The sequence below is a fragment of the Rhinolophus sinicus genome, linkage group LG02 (genome assembly GCF_036562045.2).
Source record: "Rhinolophus sinicus isolate RSC01 linkage group LG02, ASM3656204v1, whole genome shotgun sequence".
Lineage (NCBI taxonomy): Eukaryota > Metazoa > Chordata > Mammalia > Chiroptera > Rhinolophidae > Rhinolophus > Rhinolophus sinicus.
The window spans coordinates 90,476,118-90,492,317 of record NC_133752.1 but is presented as its reverse complement, the minus strand read 5'-3'; the positions used below and the strand labels follow the sequence as shown (position 1 = coordinate 90,492,317).

General features: G+C 39.3%; 1 protein-coding gene across 1 annotated transcript in view; it reads left to right on the top strand.

Moving 5' to 3' along the window:
- Positions 1 to 16,200, top strand: part of CUBN (cubilin) — a 238,602-nt gene that overhangs the window by 151,734 nt on the left and 70,668 nt on the right. The window contains exons 42-48 of the mRNA XM_074324816.1: positions 1,900 to 2,090; positions 2,250 to 2,433; positions 7,117 to 7,291; positions 9,069 to 9,247; positions 10,428 to 10,637; positions 11,248 to 11,388; positions 12,647 to 12,828. Of these exons, the coding sequence (XP_074180917.1) occupies positions 1,900 to 2,090; positions 2,250 to 2,433; positions 7,117 to 7,291; positions 9,069 to 9,247; positions 10,428 to 10,637; positions 11,248 to 11,388; positions 12,647 to 12,828 (1,262 nt within the window). The remainder of the gene's footprint in view (positions 1 to 1,899; positions 2,091 to 2,249; positions 2,434 to 7,116; positions 7,292 to 9,068; positions 9,248 to 10,427; positions 10,638 to 11,247; positions 11,389 to 12,646; positions 12,829 to 16,200) is intronic.

Genomic DNA, 16,200 nt, shown 5'->3' with positions numbered 1-16,200 from the left:
GTTGTTAAAAGGATCCCTGCCTGCAGCTCTCTGGGTGGGGTATCTTCCCTCCACAGTAGGCACAAGAGTAAAATCTTTCAATTTTTCAGCCTTGCTGTGGGCTGGAACCAGCAGACAGCACAAGGCCATAATGTGTCAAAGGAGCCATAAGTCAGAGTTATCATCAGTCTTAGAAATAACGGAAGTATTTCTACATCAGTCAAAGTAATAGCGGAAGATGTCTTCATAAATCCCTTGGTTGAAATAATTCGTTTGAAGGGTGGCAGGAAGAGTTTGTTGCTCTTGAAATATGAATTTGATGAGTGAGAGGATGTGCACAATATATGACAGGCTATCGTGTGTAGTATGATTGAGACTTTCAAAATGACAAAATGTGAAGTCCAATAACTTTAAATCCAAATTAAATTTCAAAAAGTAGTCCATGGGATATGGAATATCAAAAGACTCTCATGTTTTTAACTGAAAGACGTAATTTTAAAGTAGATTATCAATCTAGACATTAAAAATTAATAATTTCTCCTCTGTTTTGTATGCCTTTTATAGAGTAGGGAGCAACTGAAGATAAATCGTCTTCCTCACACTCAAGGGAGGCAGGCTGCATGGTGGTTTAAGAGAATGGGCTTTGGAATTAGACAGACCTAAGATAAATTTCCACCTCTGCAATTTGACTAGCTGTGTGAACTCTCTACACTCACTCTGATGAGCTATTCAATCCCTGACAGCTGGCAAATTAATGACTGCTCCGTCCATAATCTTTCCTCCGTTCCCAACCTCTCACTCTCTCTCATGTTTCTCCTGTAAGTATGTATGACCAACTCAGGACATATAAAGTTACCATGTGGAAAACTGAACTCTTGACTCCCCCCATTTCCCACTACTCACCTCCAAACTTTCTCATGCCACATTCTTCCCAATTTTAGTAAGTGGAAAGTACATTCTTCTTGTTATTTAAACCAAAAGGCTTGGCATCATTCTTGATTCTTCTTTTCTCCATAAATCCTAATCATCAACAGATCAAAATGGTTCTACCCTCGTGATATATTTAGATTCCAACCACTTCTCACCATTCCTTCCTTGCCATCCTAGTCCAGGCATCTATCATCTCTCTGATGGACTCAGGAAATCATCCCCTTATTGGGCACCCTGCTTCTGCTTTTCCCTGCTTTCCCCCACTCCCTCTTACAGTCTATTGCAGACAGAGTGATCCTTTTAAAATTTAAGTCAGATCATACCATCCTGATGCTCAAAACCCTTCAATGTCTTCCTCTTATTATTAAATATAAGTGCTTTCAGTTTCCTGCAACACCTACCTTTTGGATCTCTCATTCTGTTTCATTCTGACTTCCACGACGTACCACTAACACATAGAGCTTTTTTACCAGCTGTTGACTGGCCTGGAATGCTCTTCTCTCGCAAAGCCTTATGGCTCCATCCCTCGTTTCATTCAGGTTCTGCTCAGATATGACCCAACAGCGTGGCCTTTTCTAACTTCCTCAGACAATACCGTACCATTACCCCTCTCCTCGTTCATGTTACTTTGTAGAAATGATCACCATCTCATCTATTATATATGTGTTTACTGTACGCGTATGTCTTATTTATCTATAAAGTAGGCTTTCTGAAAGTAAGTAATCTGTCTCTATTGCTTCCTTGTTTATCCCAGGCTTAGCAACAACAACAAAATGAGTCCTCAATAGAGCGTGCTCAATAAAGGCTTGTTGTGCTAATCATTTCCCACACTTTGATCCCAGTTAGTTGCAAACTACGTTTCTCTTGCCTGACTTTGAAAATCCTCAAGAAAAACAGGAAAGCTTAAATATCTAGTTGTCAATGTTATTTAAAGAGTTTCTTTAATTTTTCAATGAAAAAATTAAATTTTCTTTGTTTCCTCTTGGGAAGGTTGTGGTGGCTATCTGCATGCAGACAGAGGGATAATCACGTCACCCAACTATCCAGAGACCTACCCTTCCAACCTCAACTGCTCTTGGCACGTCCTGGTTCAGAGAGGTCTGACCATCGCCGTCCATTTTGAACAGCCCTTCCAGATTCCAAACAGTGATTCTTCTTGTAACCAGGGTGATTACTTGGTGGTAGGTCTTGTTTGCTCCTTTTTCTAATTGTTTTCTCCGCAGACTTCATTCAGAAAACAGAATGATGGCTTTTCTCTCCTGGGGCATAAATCGATAGAGCAATTGTACTCCATCTTAACCATATGAAGGAATTGGTACAATTTTAATCTGTGTTTACAGCTCAAAAACGGACCTGATATCTATTCTCCACCCTTGGGACCTCATGGAGGAAGTGGTCATTTCTGTGGCAGCCGTCCTTCATCCACACTGTTCACCTCAGATAATCAAATGCTTGTTCAGTTTATTTCTGATAATAGTAACAGAGGGCAAGGATTTAAGATCAAATACGAGGCAAAGAGTTTAGGTAAGTATTTTCATTGAGAATAATATCTGTACTTTTCCTGCCATTGCTTGGTCTTCCTTGTTTAAATAGACTGAGAAAAAAAATATGTAAAGCTTTCTTTTCTAAAGTAAGGGAAATAATGTTAATAAAAATAGCTGCCTATTAGCAAGCACTTAGTTCATGATTGACACATGCACTATCTCATCGTGATTTTTTTTTTAAGGAAGGGATCCTTGTTCCCATTCCACAGTAAAATGAGGCTTAGATTGTTCCAAGGCCGCATAATGAGAGAATGGACAAAGTAAACTTCTCCATTCATATAAATTGAACTGATCTTAATGTTGCTCTGAAATTCCTTAGACTTCTCCATTATAAAATGTCTAATTCTAAGTTGCATTCAGTTATAGAAACATTGTAAGAATGATCATTACATTGTTTTGCAATCATTGGTATGTTTCTTTTTTAAATAAAAACATAATCCTCTGATTCTATTATTACCCATTTAATTATATATTACAGTAGTGATTTTTACTTAATTACACTTGATTATAATTATATTTAATTATATTTAATTCCACTGTAATGATTTAATTTTTGTGAGATTTATTTTTATATAATGTTTAATTTGATAAATAAGTAGATAACCAGAGCTTCAAGGGAGTAGTATCAGTAGAGAGAATGTCTGCTTGTCCCACCAAATTAGATAATATGGATTTCAGGATAATCCTATTATCTCAATCTCAGATTCCTGAATATATTTCAAAGTACATATGCATCTATGAAGCCATATGTTTTATTGCACATTCTCCAAAATACGGAAATTTAAAATGTCAGTATACTTTCTTCATTTTGGGAAAGGAGAAGAAATAAGTCTCCACTAAGTGACAGAGAAAATCATCTAATAGCTTGAGTGGGTTCCACTACAGGGAATGGACTCCCGTCACTTCCCAGCACACACAGCGCTGATACTTGGAAGGAGCCTTTAAAGACACAGCTCTGGGAACCCAGCACCATTACAATATAGGTCAGGAGTTTCTCATCCCTTCCTGTCTCCTTGCCAAGCTTTGCTGCTGAGTCCTGATGGAGCGGGACTTCACCTGGCGCTGAGACCGTGTAGAGTAATAGTACCTGTGTCTGGTGAGGAGAGTCAGCCCACTGCACTGAGCTCGACCTTTCCACCTTTACCCATGCTGGACCCAGTCTTGAATTATATTTTTAAAGACAACATTTAGTGGGAGGTCCGATGCACTAAGGGTCTATTTGCAAGTGCGATGACTCTTTTATTCCTGTGTGGACCCTCTATTCATGCACAAATGGTATGGCCATTACCTTCTCCCCATCTTTCTGTCCTTAATATTGGGCTTTAAGGTCTTTTGATTTTAAAACCTTTTGCTGGGCAACCCCAAGGCTGTGATCGCTCTCTTTCCTCCCAGCTTTCTAATTTGACCATTTCCCCTAACTACAGTCAGCCTTCCACTTCCCTCCAGCTATCTTTCCACCACACCCACTTCTATGCCACAACCATTTCTCAGCCTTTAACATATGGTGCTTGGGGAACAACCTGTGACACCAAATGTGCCTACTTCTGTCCCAGCTTTCCCCAGGGATACTCCTTCAGTATGGTTGATTGAGATTTCCATGTTCCTATGTTCCACGCTTTTTATTTTCACATTATTAATTGGATTATTAATAACTAACCAAACGTTTACAAGGCATTTCCCATCTTGCAAACTAACAAGTTTTGTCAAGGAGTTTACAGCACAGCGGAGAAGACGGACACACACAAGTGTAGTTAGAACATGGCATGGTAACTGCCCAATAGATGAATGTATCAGGAGCTGTGTGAACATGTAAAAGAAACACTTAGCCTCGCCTAAAGGATCAGAGAAGGCGCCTAGAGGAAGGAGTTGAACAGGGATTTGCCAATCAGTGAGGAAAAGATGTGACAACATATAAACTCTCAATGGTTATGCCATCATAAGCCATACGCATGGATTTGAAAGAATTCAATACTGCTGGAGAATAGAGTCCAAAGGAAGTAAATGTGATGGTGAAGCAGGAAGGAATCTTAATGCTAAGTGCTGTAGATGCCACCGTGAAGAGTGAGGAGCTTAACTGAAAGGCAGTGCAGAGCCCTTGAAAGGTTTTCATCCAAAGCATGAGAGGCATGATCAGTGTGGGGGCAGCACTGAAAACACATCGGAGAGACCAGATGAAAGTCATTCAGGAAAAAACGATAGGTTCTGAACTAAGGCAATGACAATAAGAATGTAGAAGAGAGGGCATATTGGGAGATACTATAAACATGGAACTGAGTGGGTTTGGAGGTCAGTTGGGTGTGGGCAAGGGGGCAAGGGATGGGAGACACCATAGATGGCCCGTAGGTTTCTGGATACATGGACCCTTTATCCCGCAGACATTATATTAAGAACTTGCCATGTGACAGACATTATACTGGCTCCTGGGGATATAGCAGTAAACAGATAAAATCCATGTCCTCATGGAGCTTAATTTTATGTTAAAACATAGGTAATAAGTGAGATATATAGTATGTCATATGGTAAAAAGTATTAAGGAGAAAAATAAGGTAGTGAAGATGGGTAGGGAGTCAGTAAGAAGGAGAGATGATATTATCATTCACTTATATATGGACCTAGTAGAAAATCATGTTCAGTTTGAAATCTCTGAATTACATCCACTGGAGATAACCCATAGGCTGCTGGAATGGGAGTCTGAATGTTAGAACAGGGATCTGAACTGAATCTAAAATATGGCAATCATTAGCAGAGTGGTTGTAGTTTAAGGTATGAGGGTGGATACCATTACTAAGAAAATTATTTAGATTGAGAAGCTGAAGGGCCAACAGAGAGACTCTGGGGATCTCCAGCGATGCTAGGAGAGACCTGGAAATAGGCATGCAAGGACCAGCGGAGGAACGGTGAGAGGGTACGAGGAGGAGGACAGCTCAATGTCCAAGAAAAAAGGGCAAAAATGTGAAGAAGAAAGATGGGGCCAACCGTGTTAAATGCTGTGGATGTAGAATAAAGATTACAAAAGACCTTCTGGTACTCAACTGGGAGGTGATTGGAGACCTGGAAGGGAATGCTTTCCTAGGGTTGAATAGGGAAGGGAGGATGAAGAGGGCGAAGAAAGAGGGTGGTGAGGAAGTAAAGGAAATGACTCCTGTGAGTTACTTGAGCTTGTGATATACGCGTATGGAAAGTTTAAAGGAGCAAGGAGTAGAGGGGCTAGGATGGAGGGAGAGAGAGAGAAAGAGAGAGGAAGAGAGAGATTAAAATCATAAGGTAAGTGGAGGGATTATATAGGGCAAGATCCCTGAGGAGACAGAATGGAATGGGAGCGCAACAGAGAGATACAGGAAGACAGTGTACAGGAGAAAACAAAGGAGGGTAGAGCTACAGATGAATTTAGTAAGGATGGTAACAAATCAAGGAGTTCTCATCTGATTTCTTCTGCTTTCTTTCTAAAGGAGAACTCAAAACCGTGTGCTGAGACACAAGAGAGAATAAGGAGAATGAAGGGTTTAGGGACTATAGTCACGTTTCAAGTAGCTGTTGTATGTATATTAGAAAACAAGAGGATTGCTTGGCCATGTTGAGAGTGGAGAACTTGCGTTTGTAGTGGCATCAATCTCCATGAATGGCCTAAATTGAATACAGGCACGGAATTGAGATTTTGCCAGGAGAGTCTGAAGGAAAGACCAGCGTTGAGGGAGATGACGGCATTCAGAAGAATTTGCAGTTCTGGGTGATGACAGAACGCAGGATATGACAAGTGGTTGAATAATAGCAGAAATAAATGTTAATAGAATTGAGCAGATCTGGTCATTGTAAGGTTAAGTTATCAAACAGGTTAATTTCATTGGCATTGTAAGTACCCAGTTTATGCAGTTTATTGCTTGGTTTGTTTGCTGAGATTGCCAAAAACATGTTCATTTACAAAAGGAAACTATTTTTACATAATACTTTGGTCTTTTAGAAAAGTATAAAAAGCTCCTTTGTCTTCTTGCAAAAACTGACTAATAAATTCTCTCACGCCATTCATCTCTTGCTCTTCAAACACATCTGTATCCCAAAGACACATAATGAGTGAATGCCCACAGAGCTGTGCAAGTATACATCTGCTTAGTCTTTTAAACATATCAAGACCAGGACTCTGCATCATTGTACTGGACTGAACAGTCAAGAGGCATAAGAGCTAGTGCATTTGTATGCTTATCTATAGGGGGGATGTATAGTGGTGCCCCCATCGCGTCCTACTGTCTACACTGAGCACCGTAAGCATTTTGTTGGCTTTAAGGAAGAAGGAAATTTCCAAACAGAATATATACTTTGGCAAATTAGAAAGTGACGTACTTGGTAATGCCCTTGATAGCAAATGCAGAATTTATTTGTTTAAAAACAAATGAGTGATGGAAGGAGAATGGACTCTGGGTGGTGAACATCCAATGCGATATATAGATGATGTATTATAGAAATGGACACTTGAAACCTATATAATTTTACGAATTGATGTCACCCCAATAAATTTAATAATTTTTTTAAAAAAGTAAATGAGGATAATTTCAGATGAAAGGAAATTGAGATTGGAAATACAGATAGTGACTTTTAAAAATGATCATGGCAGTTGACAGTAACCCTCTTTGTCCAGACTGTAGATTGATTTAACTGTGTTTTCTGACAGCCTGTGGGGGCAATATCTACATCCATGATGCGGATTCTGCTGGATACGTGACCTCCCCCAACCACCCTGACAATTATCCCCAGCATGCTGATTGCATCTGGCTCATCGCTGCTCCTCCCGGAAAGCTCGTAAGGCTGCAGTTTGAAGATCAATTCAGTATTGAAGTCACACCCAAGTAGGTCACCTCCATCGAATTTTTCTCCTACCCAGAGTTAGTATTTTTCAGCCGTCACGTCTCAAAATAATTTCCTGCTTCTCTTCTGAGCTATATAGACCACACAGGAAATCTAGGGATGGAGAAGGGAAGTGCTTAATGCCTCCAGCCTGGAAACATTGCCTGCTCATCACTGCCCTGTCACCTGGGCACATTATGTACACAGATATTATCCCACGTGATCTTATGCATGTCCTCCAAGAGACACTGAGAATGGCTGTTTGAGATTTATGTGATCTGTTCTTCCTCCCACAGGAAACGTATACTGTCTCTGGTAGATGAGTATTTATTTGCCCAGCCCCATCCTCAGTGTCATAAATGATAAAATTTCTGTCTAACAAATGGGAATTTGTGTTATGTGACACCAGGGGTCACCAGTGTCAGAAACAGGACTAAAGCAAGTACAGTACAATTCCTAATCTCGATTTAATAAGAATTCTGAAAGATTACACACCAGAAAGTAAGTCTTACTATGTTGTACACAAAGGTAATAACTACATAGACTGGAAAAAAAATCTGTATTTTTTTCTTCATTTTCCAAAAGCATGTACACATTTGTATGAATACGTATATGGTACAAAACTTAGATACAAGAGATTTGCTTACCATTTCTGGGCACCTCATATAATTCCGCTCTCCTGCTCACTGAGCATTAATTGGCTGATTGACTTTCTCAAGAAATATTGCGTAAATACTTGCCTTTTATGGACACAGAAAATTCCAGCTGAGACTCTCCATTAGCCCAGGTCACAGAGCTGTCAAGTGAAATGTTGGCTTTGTCATGTGAAATGTTGTTATAGAACAGAAAGAGTTCTCCCACCCAGTGCTAGCAGAGCCAAACACTGAACACTGAGAATTACAGTGGGGAAATACTGGCTATTTTCTTATGCCTGGTGCCTCCCAGGAGAACGCGAAGCTAATGCTCAAAAGCCCAAATTCCCCAATGGGGTGTAGGTTACAGATTCTATAGAGCAAAATCACAACACATTGCAGGTTGGTGGTTTGGGGTCGTGCTGGGAGCTGATTGGTCAGAGGTGAGGTAAGGGTAATGAGTCATGTCTTCAGGTCTTGAGGAAAGTTCTGATGTCGTTTCTAGAGTCCCTCTGTCCTGTCTCACGGGAAAGTAGCCAGGGAATCCTTCCACCTTAGGGCTCAGGAACTGAAAGGTAACTTATGTCAAGATGTTACCATCAGCCTGCGCGAGATATGGACCATGATCCTTAGTCAGGTCTGAGCTACTGTCTGCTGCCTCGGGGTTGCTGGTTATCGGGGGAAAGGCTAGGTCTCTGAGGGGTATATACTAAATAGAGCGGGATATGATTTCTACAGCTAAGATTTCAAACTAAATTTAATCAAAGTCATAAGGACCCTCAACTTCAATGTGTTGAATCATCATGTGAAACAAAAACTTGTTTTTTGATACTCCTAGGGGGTAACTTAAGAATGACTTTTATGTTTGTGAAACTAACACAGAATGTGGAAGGCAAGTAAATATTTTCAATGCCGTAAATGTACAACCTATCTTCTCGAACTGCTAACTAAAGGATATGTTGTGATTAGGGAAAAGATTATACAGTATTCTGAAGTGACATATTGTTTAAAATGACTGTTGTAGTGTCTTGTGCTCCAAGCATAATGATTTAACAACGCCCTTGGAGAAAGTTAATGAAGTCTTTTATAGAAAAATATGTCAAAACAATTGTCTGTATATAGTAAACAGAATTTCCTTCCACTTTAGCTGTACATCTAATTATCTTGAGTTGCGAGACGGAGCTGATTCAAACGCACCAATGATTTCCAAGTTTTGTGGGACATCTTTGCCTAGCAGTCAGCTGTCCTCAGGAGAGATGATATATTTGAGATTCCGGTCTGACAACAGCTCCACTCATGTGGGATTCAAGGCCAAGTATTCTATAGGTAACAACACTTTTCATATTCAATAAGCGGTGATAGAATAAATACATTAAACCTTTTTTAATTAAATTTTTAAAAAGTCTTTCTATCTGCCTAATTTTAACAACTATTTTAGTGATAAAAAGATAAAGAATATAAATATTTAAAAACAAAGTCATTCATCAACTTAAATTTTTACTGTGATTTCCATTTTAAAGCACTCTTTTTAGTAAACATGAATGTTTTGCATTTTTCCTAACTTGTCTGTGGAAAACATATTCAGTTAAATCAAATTCTTGTTTCTTCTTACCATAAAATGTGTATAATATTGTTTTAAATAGTAAAACTCTTTAGTAATGAATAACTATATTTAGAACAGTGATTTTGAATTCCTCATCATTAATAGATAACCGAGATATTTTCCCCCTCAGTCTGTACTGCCAATCATTCAATAGACAAACAGTGAATGTCTCTTCACTGTTTTGATTCCCGTACTTAAGAAATGAGCAAACAGTATGCATACTGAAGATTCACTATAATATGGCCGCCATTATGTAGAATCGAATGTGGGTCTGGGCACCAAACATATTTAATACAGTCAAACCTCAGAAAGCCTAGTTGTTAAGACTATTTAACCTACATCATAGACTGTTCCATAGCCTGAGGCAAATTGTATATAATTCAATCCATCAGATCCAGCTAATGAGAAATAATTGAATAGTAATTTTCAAGGCCCTGAGATATCAGTTACTGCACGAAAACGTGTATTTGATAGTTAAACTAGAAATGGCAGGCATCACTAATGAAGCACAGCTCCCTTTCCAGCTGAACTTGGACTCAGTTTTCAGAATCACCAACACAGAGTACTAGGCTGACCCTATCAATCTGGCAGTTGGTTCTTGAAATGAAACCTACTTGCAACCACTAACTCTTATGTGATTTCCCAAGAGAATTAAAGATACATTACAGAACATGTCCTTCATCAGTATTCCAGTCTTCCATTTCTCGTTTATGGACGGAAAGTGTGGTATCATTTCTCTTCACTTCAGTGGTAGATTTCCGATGTTAAGGGAAGCACTAATCAAACATTTTCAGAATTTTAAAAATTTCAATTCATAATCACTTGGCACAAAGTTGTCAAACACCCTAGTGAAATTAAAAAAAAAAAAAAAACTATAATAGAATATTGCTTTTTTTTTTGCAGCCCAGTGTGGGGGAAGAGTGACAGGGCAAAGTGGTGTCATCGAAAGCATCGGATATCCAACACTTCCATATATAGATGACTTATTCTGTGAGTGGCATCTCCAGGGTCCCTTAGGACACTATCTCACCATCCATTTTGAAGACTTTAACCTTCAGAATTCCTCTGGCTGTGAAAAAGACTTTGTGGAGATCTGGGAAAACCGCGCCTCTGGTCAGTGAAATATGTCTGCTGTCTTCTGGGGGTGTTATTTTCACATGTACTCATTCAACCTCTGAAGTTTCCTCACTTCCAAGATAGGTAAAACTGGGTCTATTCTTTGCGAAGAAGCACAGAGCCATCAGCTCTGGGCAGTGCCAGCTTTGCTCTCTCTTGGTTCACCCATGTACAGTGGGCATCCAAAGCCCCTGGAGACCACACTGAGAGAGCCTATATTGGGAAGGTATCCACTTCCTTCTGAGACCTTCCAGTGCCATATGCAATTATTTGAAGGGCATCCTGTAGTGTAAGGAGAGGAAAGGGTAATGTAGTCTGGAAATGGTATGTGATGGCCACTTGTCACTCTATTTCCTCACACCATTTCTTTAACCAAATGAGCTAGCCTTCCTCATTGTGCTGGGATGCCCTCACCCTAACTGGTTGCAGTTTTTGTTAAACGTCTTCATGTGTTTGAATATATCTATTTTTATTCATGTTTGTCCTGCTTCTCTTGACAGAGGTTATCGTTTCTTTATGGGCAGGGTCTTGTCTTTTATTATTTTCTTTATACGTGTAGAACGCCTCAAGTAGCAGTTAAATTTTCATCATTATTTGACTCTCACAGGAAATGTACTGGGCAGATACTGTGGAAACACCATTCCTGACAGCATAGACACTTCTAGCAATGTAGCTTTGGTCAGGTTTGTCACAGATGGATCTCTTACTGCCTCAGGATTCAGACTACGGTTTGAATCCAGCTTGGAAGGTAAGTTCATTGAGTCACTAAAAAAAATGTATATACAGAGGGTGCCAAAAAAAATGTATGTACATTTTAAGAAAGGAAAAAACTGTATTAAAACTGTAATACTCAATATATACCAGTAACAAAAGATGAATATAAGTCATGTTTGACGTCTGCAATGACAAGAGGTGCTCAAAGTGGTTACTATCAGCGTCCTGACGCTTCTGATGACGGCAAACTACTGCTTGAGCAACGTTGACCAAAGTGTCCACTTGTGTCACTGCATATGCTGTTTCAATTTCTTCACACTGTACCAAACTCTCATGGATGTGTGCAATTGTTAGGTGTGTTGGAGGTGCTGTTGCACACTCACGCCTCCATTGCCATTGTACTTCCACCACATTCTCGAATTTCAAATACCACTTCAAAATGGTCTTGCACTCTTTGAATGACAACCGTGCTTCCGCCATTTTCTTTGACTCTCCTGCCTGCTACATGGTGACACTAGCATTCATTTGATTAACGCCATTTTTCAGTGAACATCATACTACACATTGCTATTGTAATGCAATTCAACTTCAAAAGTAATATATAGATAACATCTCTTAAATGTGTATACATTTTTTTGGCACCCTGGTATTATTGAGCACCTGCACTGGATAGACACCATGCTCGGCCCCAGTGTTATAACAGATGGACAAAACATGACCCCTGTCTTCTCGACCTTACAGTTTGAGAGCAGACATTAATCAAATAGTCACACCAATAAGCGAAAAATCAAAGCTGTGATCAATGCTACAAAGGAAGGGAACTAGTGCTGTGAGAGACGTAAGGGGATGGGAGTTGTACTGCATTACTCATTGGAAGAAAGCCAGTCCATTAGTCCTACACTTATTCGAGATTTGCGTTCCAAATTTCCTGACAAACGCAAGTGAAATACAGATCTTGTCTGAAAAAATTGGATGATGACTTTAGCCCTCTGGTTTTCCTGACTCTAAGACTACCACATGTATCGGTTTCTCACATTTCTTGGGCCATGATGATAAAATGCTGCCAGTGAGCTCTCATGCTTGGAAACAAAGATTAAATATTAAAGATCAAAGTCAAGACAAATGTTCTGTATAAGTCCTCACCTACATATAGTGATAAATAAGAGCAATGGTTTTTGTCTGGTGGGATAATAAAATGCTTTAATTTTGAATACATTCCTTATAGAAGGGGTTGTCGGTTGATTTGATTGGATGTTTTCTTGGTTTTGTTTTGTTTTGTTTTTCCCTTTCAGAGTGTGGTGGGGATCTCCAGGGCCCCACTGGAATATTTACATCTCCCAACTACCCAAACCCAAATCCTCATGGCCGGGTCTGTGTGTGGAGAATCACCGTGCAGGAAGGAAGACGGGTCACCCTAACTTTTAACAACCTGAGGCTGGAAGCTCATCCATCCTGCACCAGTGAGCATGTGACGGTAAGTGTCCTGTGCAGTCAGGAATGTTCTTTTCCATTGTTTAAGTTTATTGACTCATAAATCATAGTCAGAAAATTAGGTCAGGAGTATTCCCATCGTGCACCTGTAACTCAGACAAATTCTAGTATTTCAGATAGAACAAAATCACGGTAAACCGCCATATTGGTAAAAGCTGTTTTAAGAGACTGTTAGTTGTCACCACATACATCAGGGTCACAGGTAAGATACATTTTAAAAGCCAGTGATCATTGCACTTGACAAAACTGGGTAAACAGAGAAAAGTGAAGCCTTTTGGTAGGTAGCACGTGGCTGAATGGGGTCCGTCACAGAACAAGCCACCACCAAAAGTTGAAGCAGATGAGTGTTCCTGTGTGACGACTGTTCTCTGCCAGAAGTACTGAAGGCTACCCCGGAAGTTCATGGCTGCCTGCACTCCATGCGGCCCAGCTCAAATGCTTTCAGATACACCCTCAGCATTCTTAGCTTCCCTTAGCAAAAGCAAGCAAAGTCTGTGAGTGTGAAAGAAGAGTCACTGTGAAATGACAGATCTATATGCGTATGTACTGCTGTGATTGTAGATGAATCTTACTGTATTTCCCCACCTAACTTGCCCTTTACTCTGTCTTTCTTATCTAAGTCAGTAATGATTCCAAATTTCTGGTTGCTCAGGTCAAAAATCTTGATGTCTCTTTTGGAGTCCTTTCTCTCACATCTTATATTATATCCATAGGCAAGTCCCAACGGCTGTATCTTTGAAAAAGACCCAGACTCTAACTACTTATCATTTCCACTACTACCATCATCCCCAAGCACTTAGATGTATTTTAATAACTTCCAACTGGTCTTCCTATTTCCACACTTGTCTCTGTGTAGTCTCATCACAGCAACCATTGTGATGGGTGCAAACATAAATTAGATTATGTTTCTCACTCAGAGGAAAGTCCCAAATCTTACAGTGGCCCGCTGGCCGCCCCTTCCTTTTCCTACCCTGGTGTCTTATCCCAAACTCCCCTCCTCTTTTGCTCCCCAGGATGCAGCCACACTGGCCTCTTTTAGGTTCCTTGAATGTGTTAAGATGCTCCCATAACCCACTTCACATGCACTGTTTCCTCAGTCTAGATGGCTGCCAGGTTCACTCTCTCACTTCATTCCAGTCTCTGCTCAAATGATTGATCCATACGCCTCCCGTAAGCACCCCACGTTACGTAGACCCCACCGTGGCCTCTCCCTTTCTCCTTGCGATTTTCATAGCATTTCACACCAGCTGACATTCCACATATGTATTTGTTTGCCTGTTTATTGTCTGCTCCTCCACTAGGATGTGAGTTCCATTAGGACATGCACTTAGTTTCTTTCATTGCTGAATCCCCAGTGCCCTGCACATAAGAGAGAGACAATAGTTGTTGAATGAATGCGTAGTGGAAGTACCATCCTTATCATTTTAGAAACAAGCCAGTTCTGTTTTCCATTTAATTGTCTCCTGTTGGGTAGTGAATTTCAAAAACATGAAACATCTTTGTATGTTACGACCATTTTTCATTGCCCTAAAATGATCATATTCAAGCTTCCAATTTGCCAAGTTCTAATATTTGAAGGACTAAAATGTTGTTTTTCATCAGATATTGGAAAAAAAATATGTTTTATTTGAAAGCCAGGAAATGTTGGACTACACTTGCTTATTTTAAAGGAACATTTTTCCTATTACTGAATGAATATATAGAGAAAAGGATGATGTAGGGAAAAATTAACTACTCCCACTATCCCATATTTTGAAGTATTTTCTTGGCGATGAAAAATATTATGTACTTGTAACCATGTGACATAAATTCATTTGTATACTAATTTTAATCTATTTTTCTGATTATAAATATAATGGATGCTTATTGACTGAAATTGGGAGAGTTCAGAAAAATATATATATATAAGTACTTGGAATTCTATACACATTGTTAAAATTTTGATGTATATGCTAATAGTTTTTTTAAAATTGTTTCCATAGTTAACATCATATTGAATGTAATGATTATTAAGAACCTTACTAACAATTGTCACCCTGATAAATTTTATAAAGAAAGAAAGAAAGAAAGAAAGAAAGAAAGAAAGAAAGAAAGAAAGAAAGAACCTTACCAGCAGAATATTCACATACCCCCTACAGGAAAGATAAGAAGAAGGGTCATAGTTCTAGAACTCAAATAATTAAAATAAAATTTACATAATAACCACAAATTCTAAACCACGTCTTCTCATTTCCCCATCTCTGAATCATAGATGCCAAAGGCATCCACTTTCAACTCTTTTAGCTACTTCTTGTGGAATTTCCGTCATTATTTCAAAATAATATTCCTCTTCTGCTACTTCTTTACTTTTCAGTCTTAGACATAATCTATCTACATCCAACAATGGAAGATGAGGATTTAGCTCTTTTCACAAGCCAGCCACAACCACCACCACAAATGCACAACGGATATGCACACTTCACATACTCACCCAACTTTCTTCCAAAATACTATGTCAAAGGTGTTGTTTATGTGTTATGGTTTTGTAAGCACCATTCCCACCTAAGCCACGTAATGTACTGTGGTAGCATTTGCTTTTGTTTTTCCAAGTAATAATAACATTCTTTTTGCATTTTCTTGGTTTTTCTATGCATCACTAATTCTTCCACACACTTTCCACTACTCCAGGTGTCCATCCCTACCTTCTATAATAAAACACATCTATCATTTTTATTCACTTTCCTTAGCAATATCCGTCCTTGAATCTCTGTCCATCAGCTGCAAGCCTGATGCCAGCTGTCATGTTGGGATTTCTATTCACCATCAAATTTCTTAGTCTCTTCATTCCTCTCCTGGGCTGGGTACCTGGTTTTATGATATGAGCATTTCCCTTGGTTAATTTCCTCTTTTGGTGAAGCATGTGTTCTTGTAGCTTCCTAAGGAAGTGGACATGGGTGATAAAGTTTTTGAGAATATATATACCTAGAATTGTCCTTATTTTACCCTTATTCTTTGAATATATTATATATTTCTAAATATCATATATATGACTATATGAATCATAGTTTTGAAGTATGTTACTTCTTTTGGCGTGAATTTCCTTTATGTTCCTATTTCCTATTTACGTGTATTGGTCTCTGCCTTTGACATTAGATGTTTCTCTAAAGGTCTGATGACCCTTGACTGTTCATTTATATTTAAGAATAAAGTACTAAATGGAGATGGGAAGCTCCGTGTGCATGACAGGAGCTGTCGACATGTTGGCTTCATGGGAGGTGACAGAGAGGTGACCTTGGCCATTCAATTAGTGGAAACTACAAATGTCCTATCTACAGGTCTTTTCTCCTGGGGAGGTTAACACTTCAGCAAAAACAGT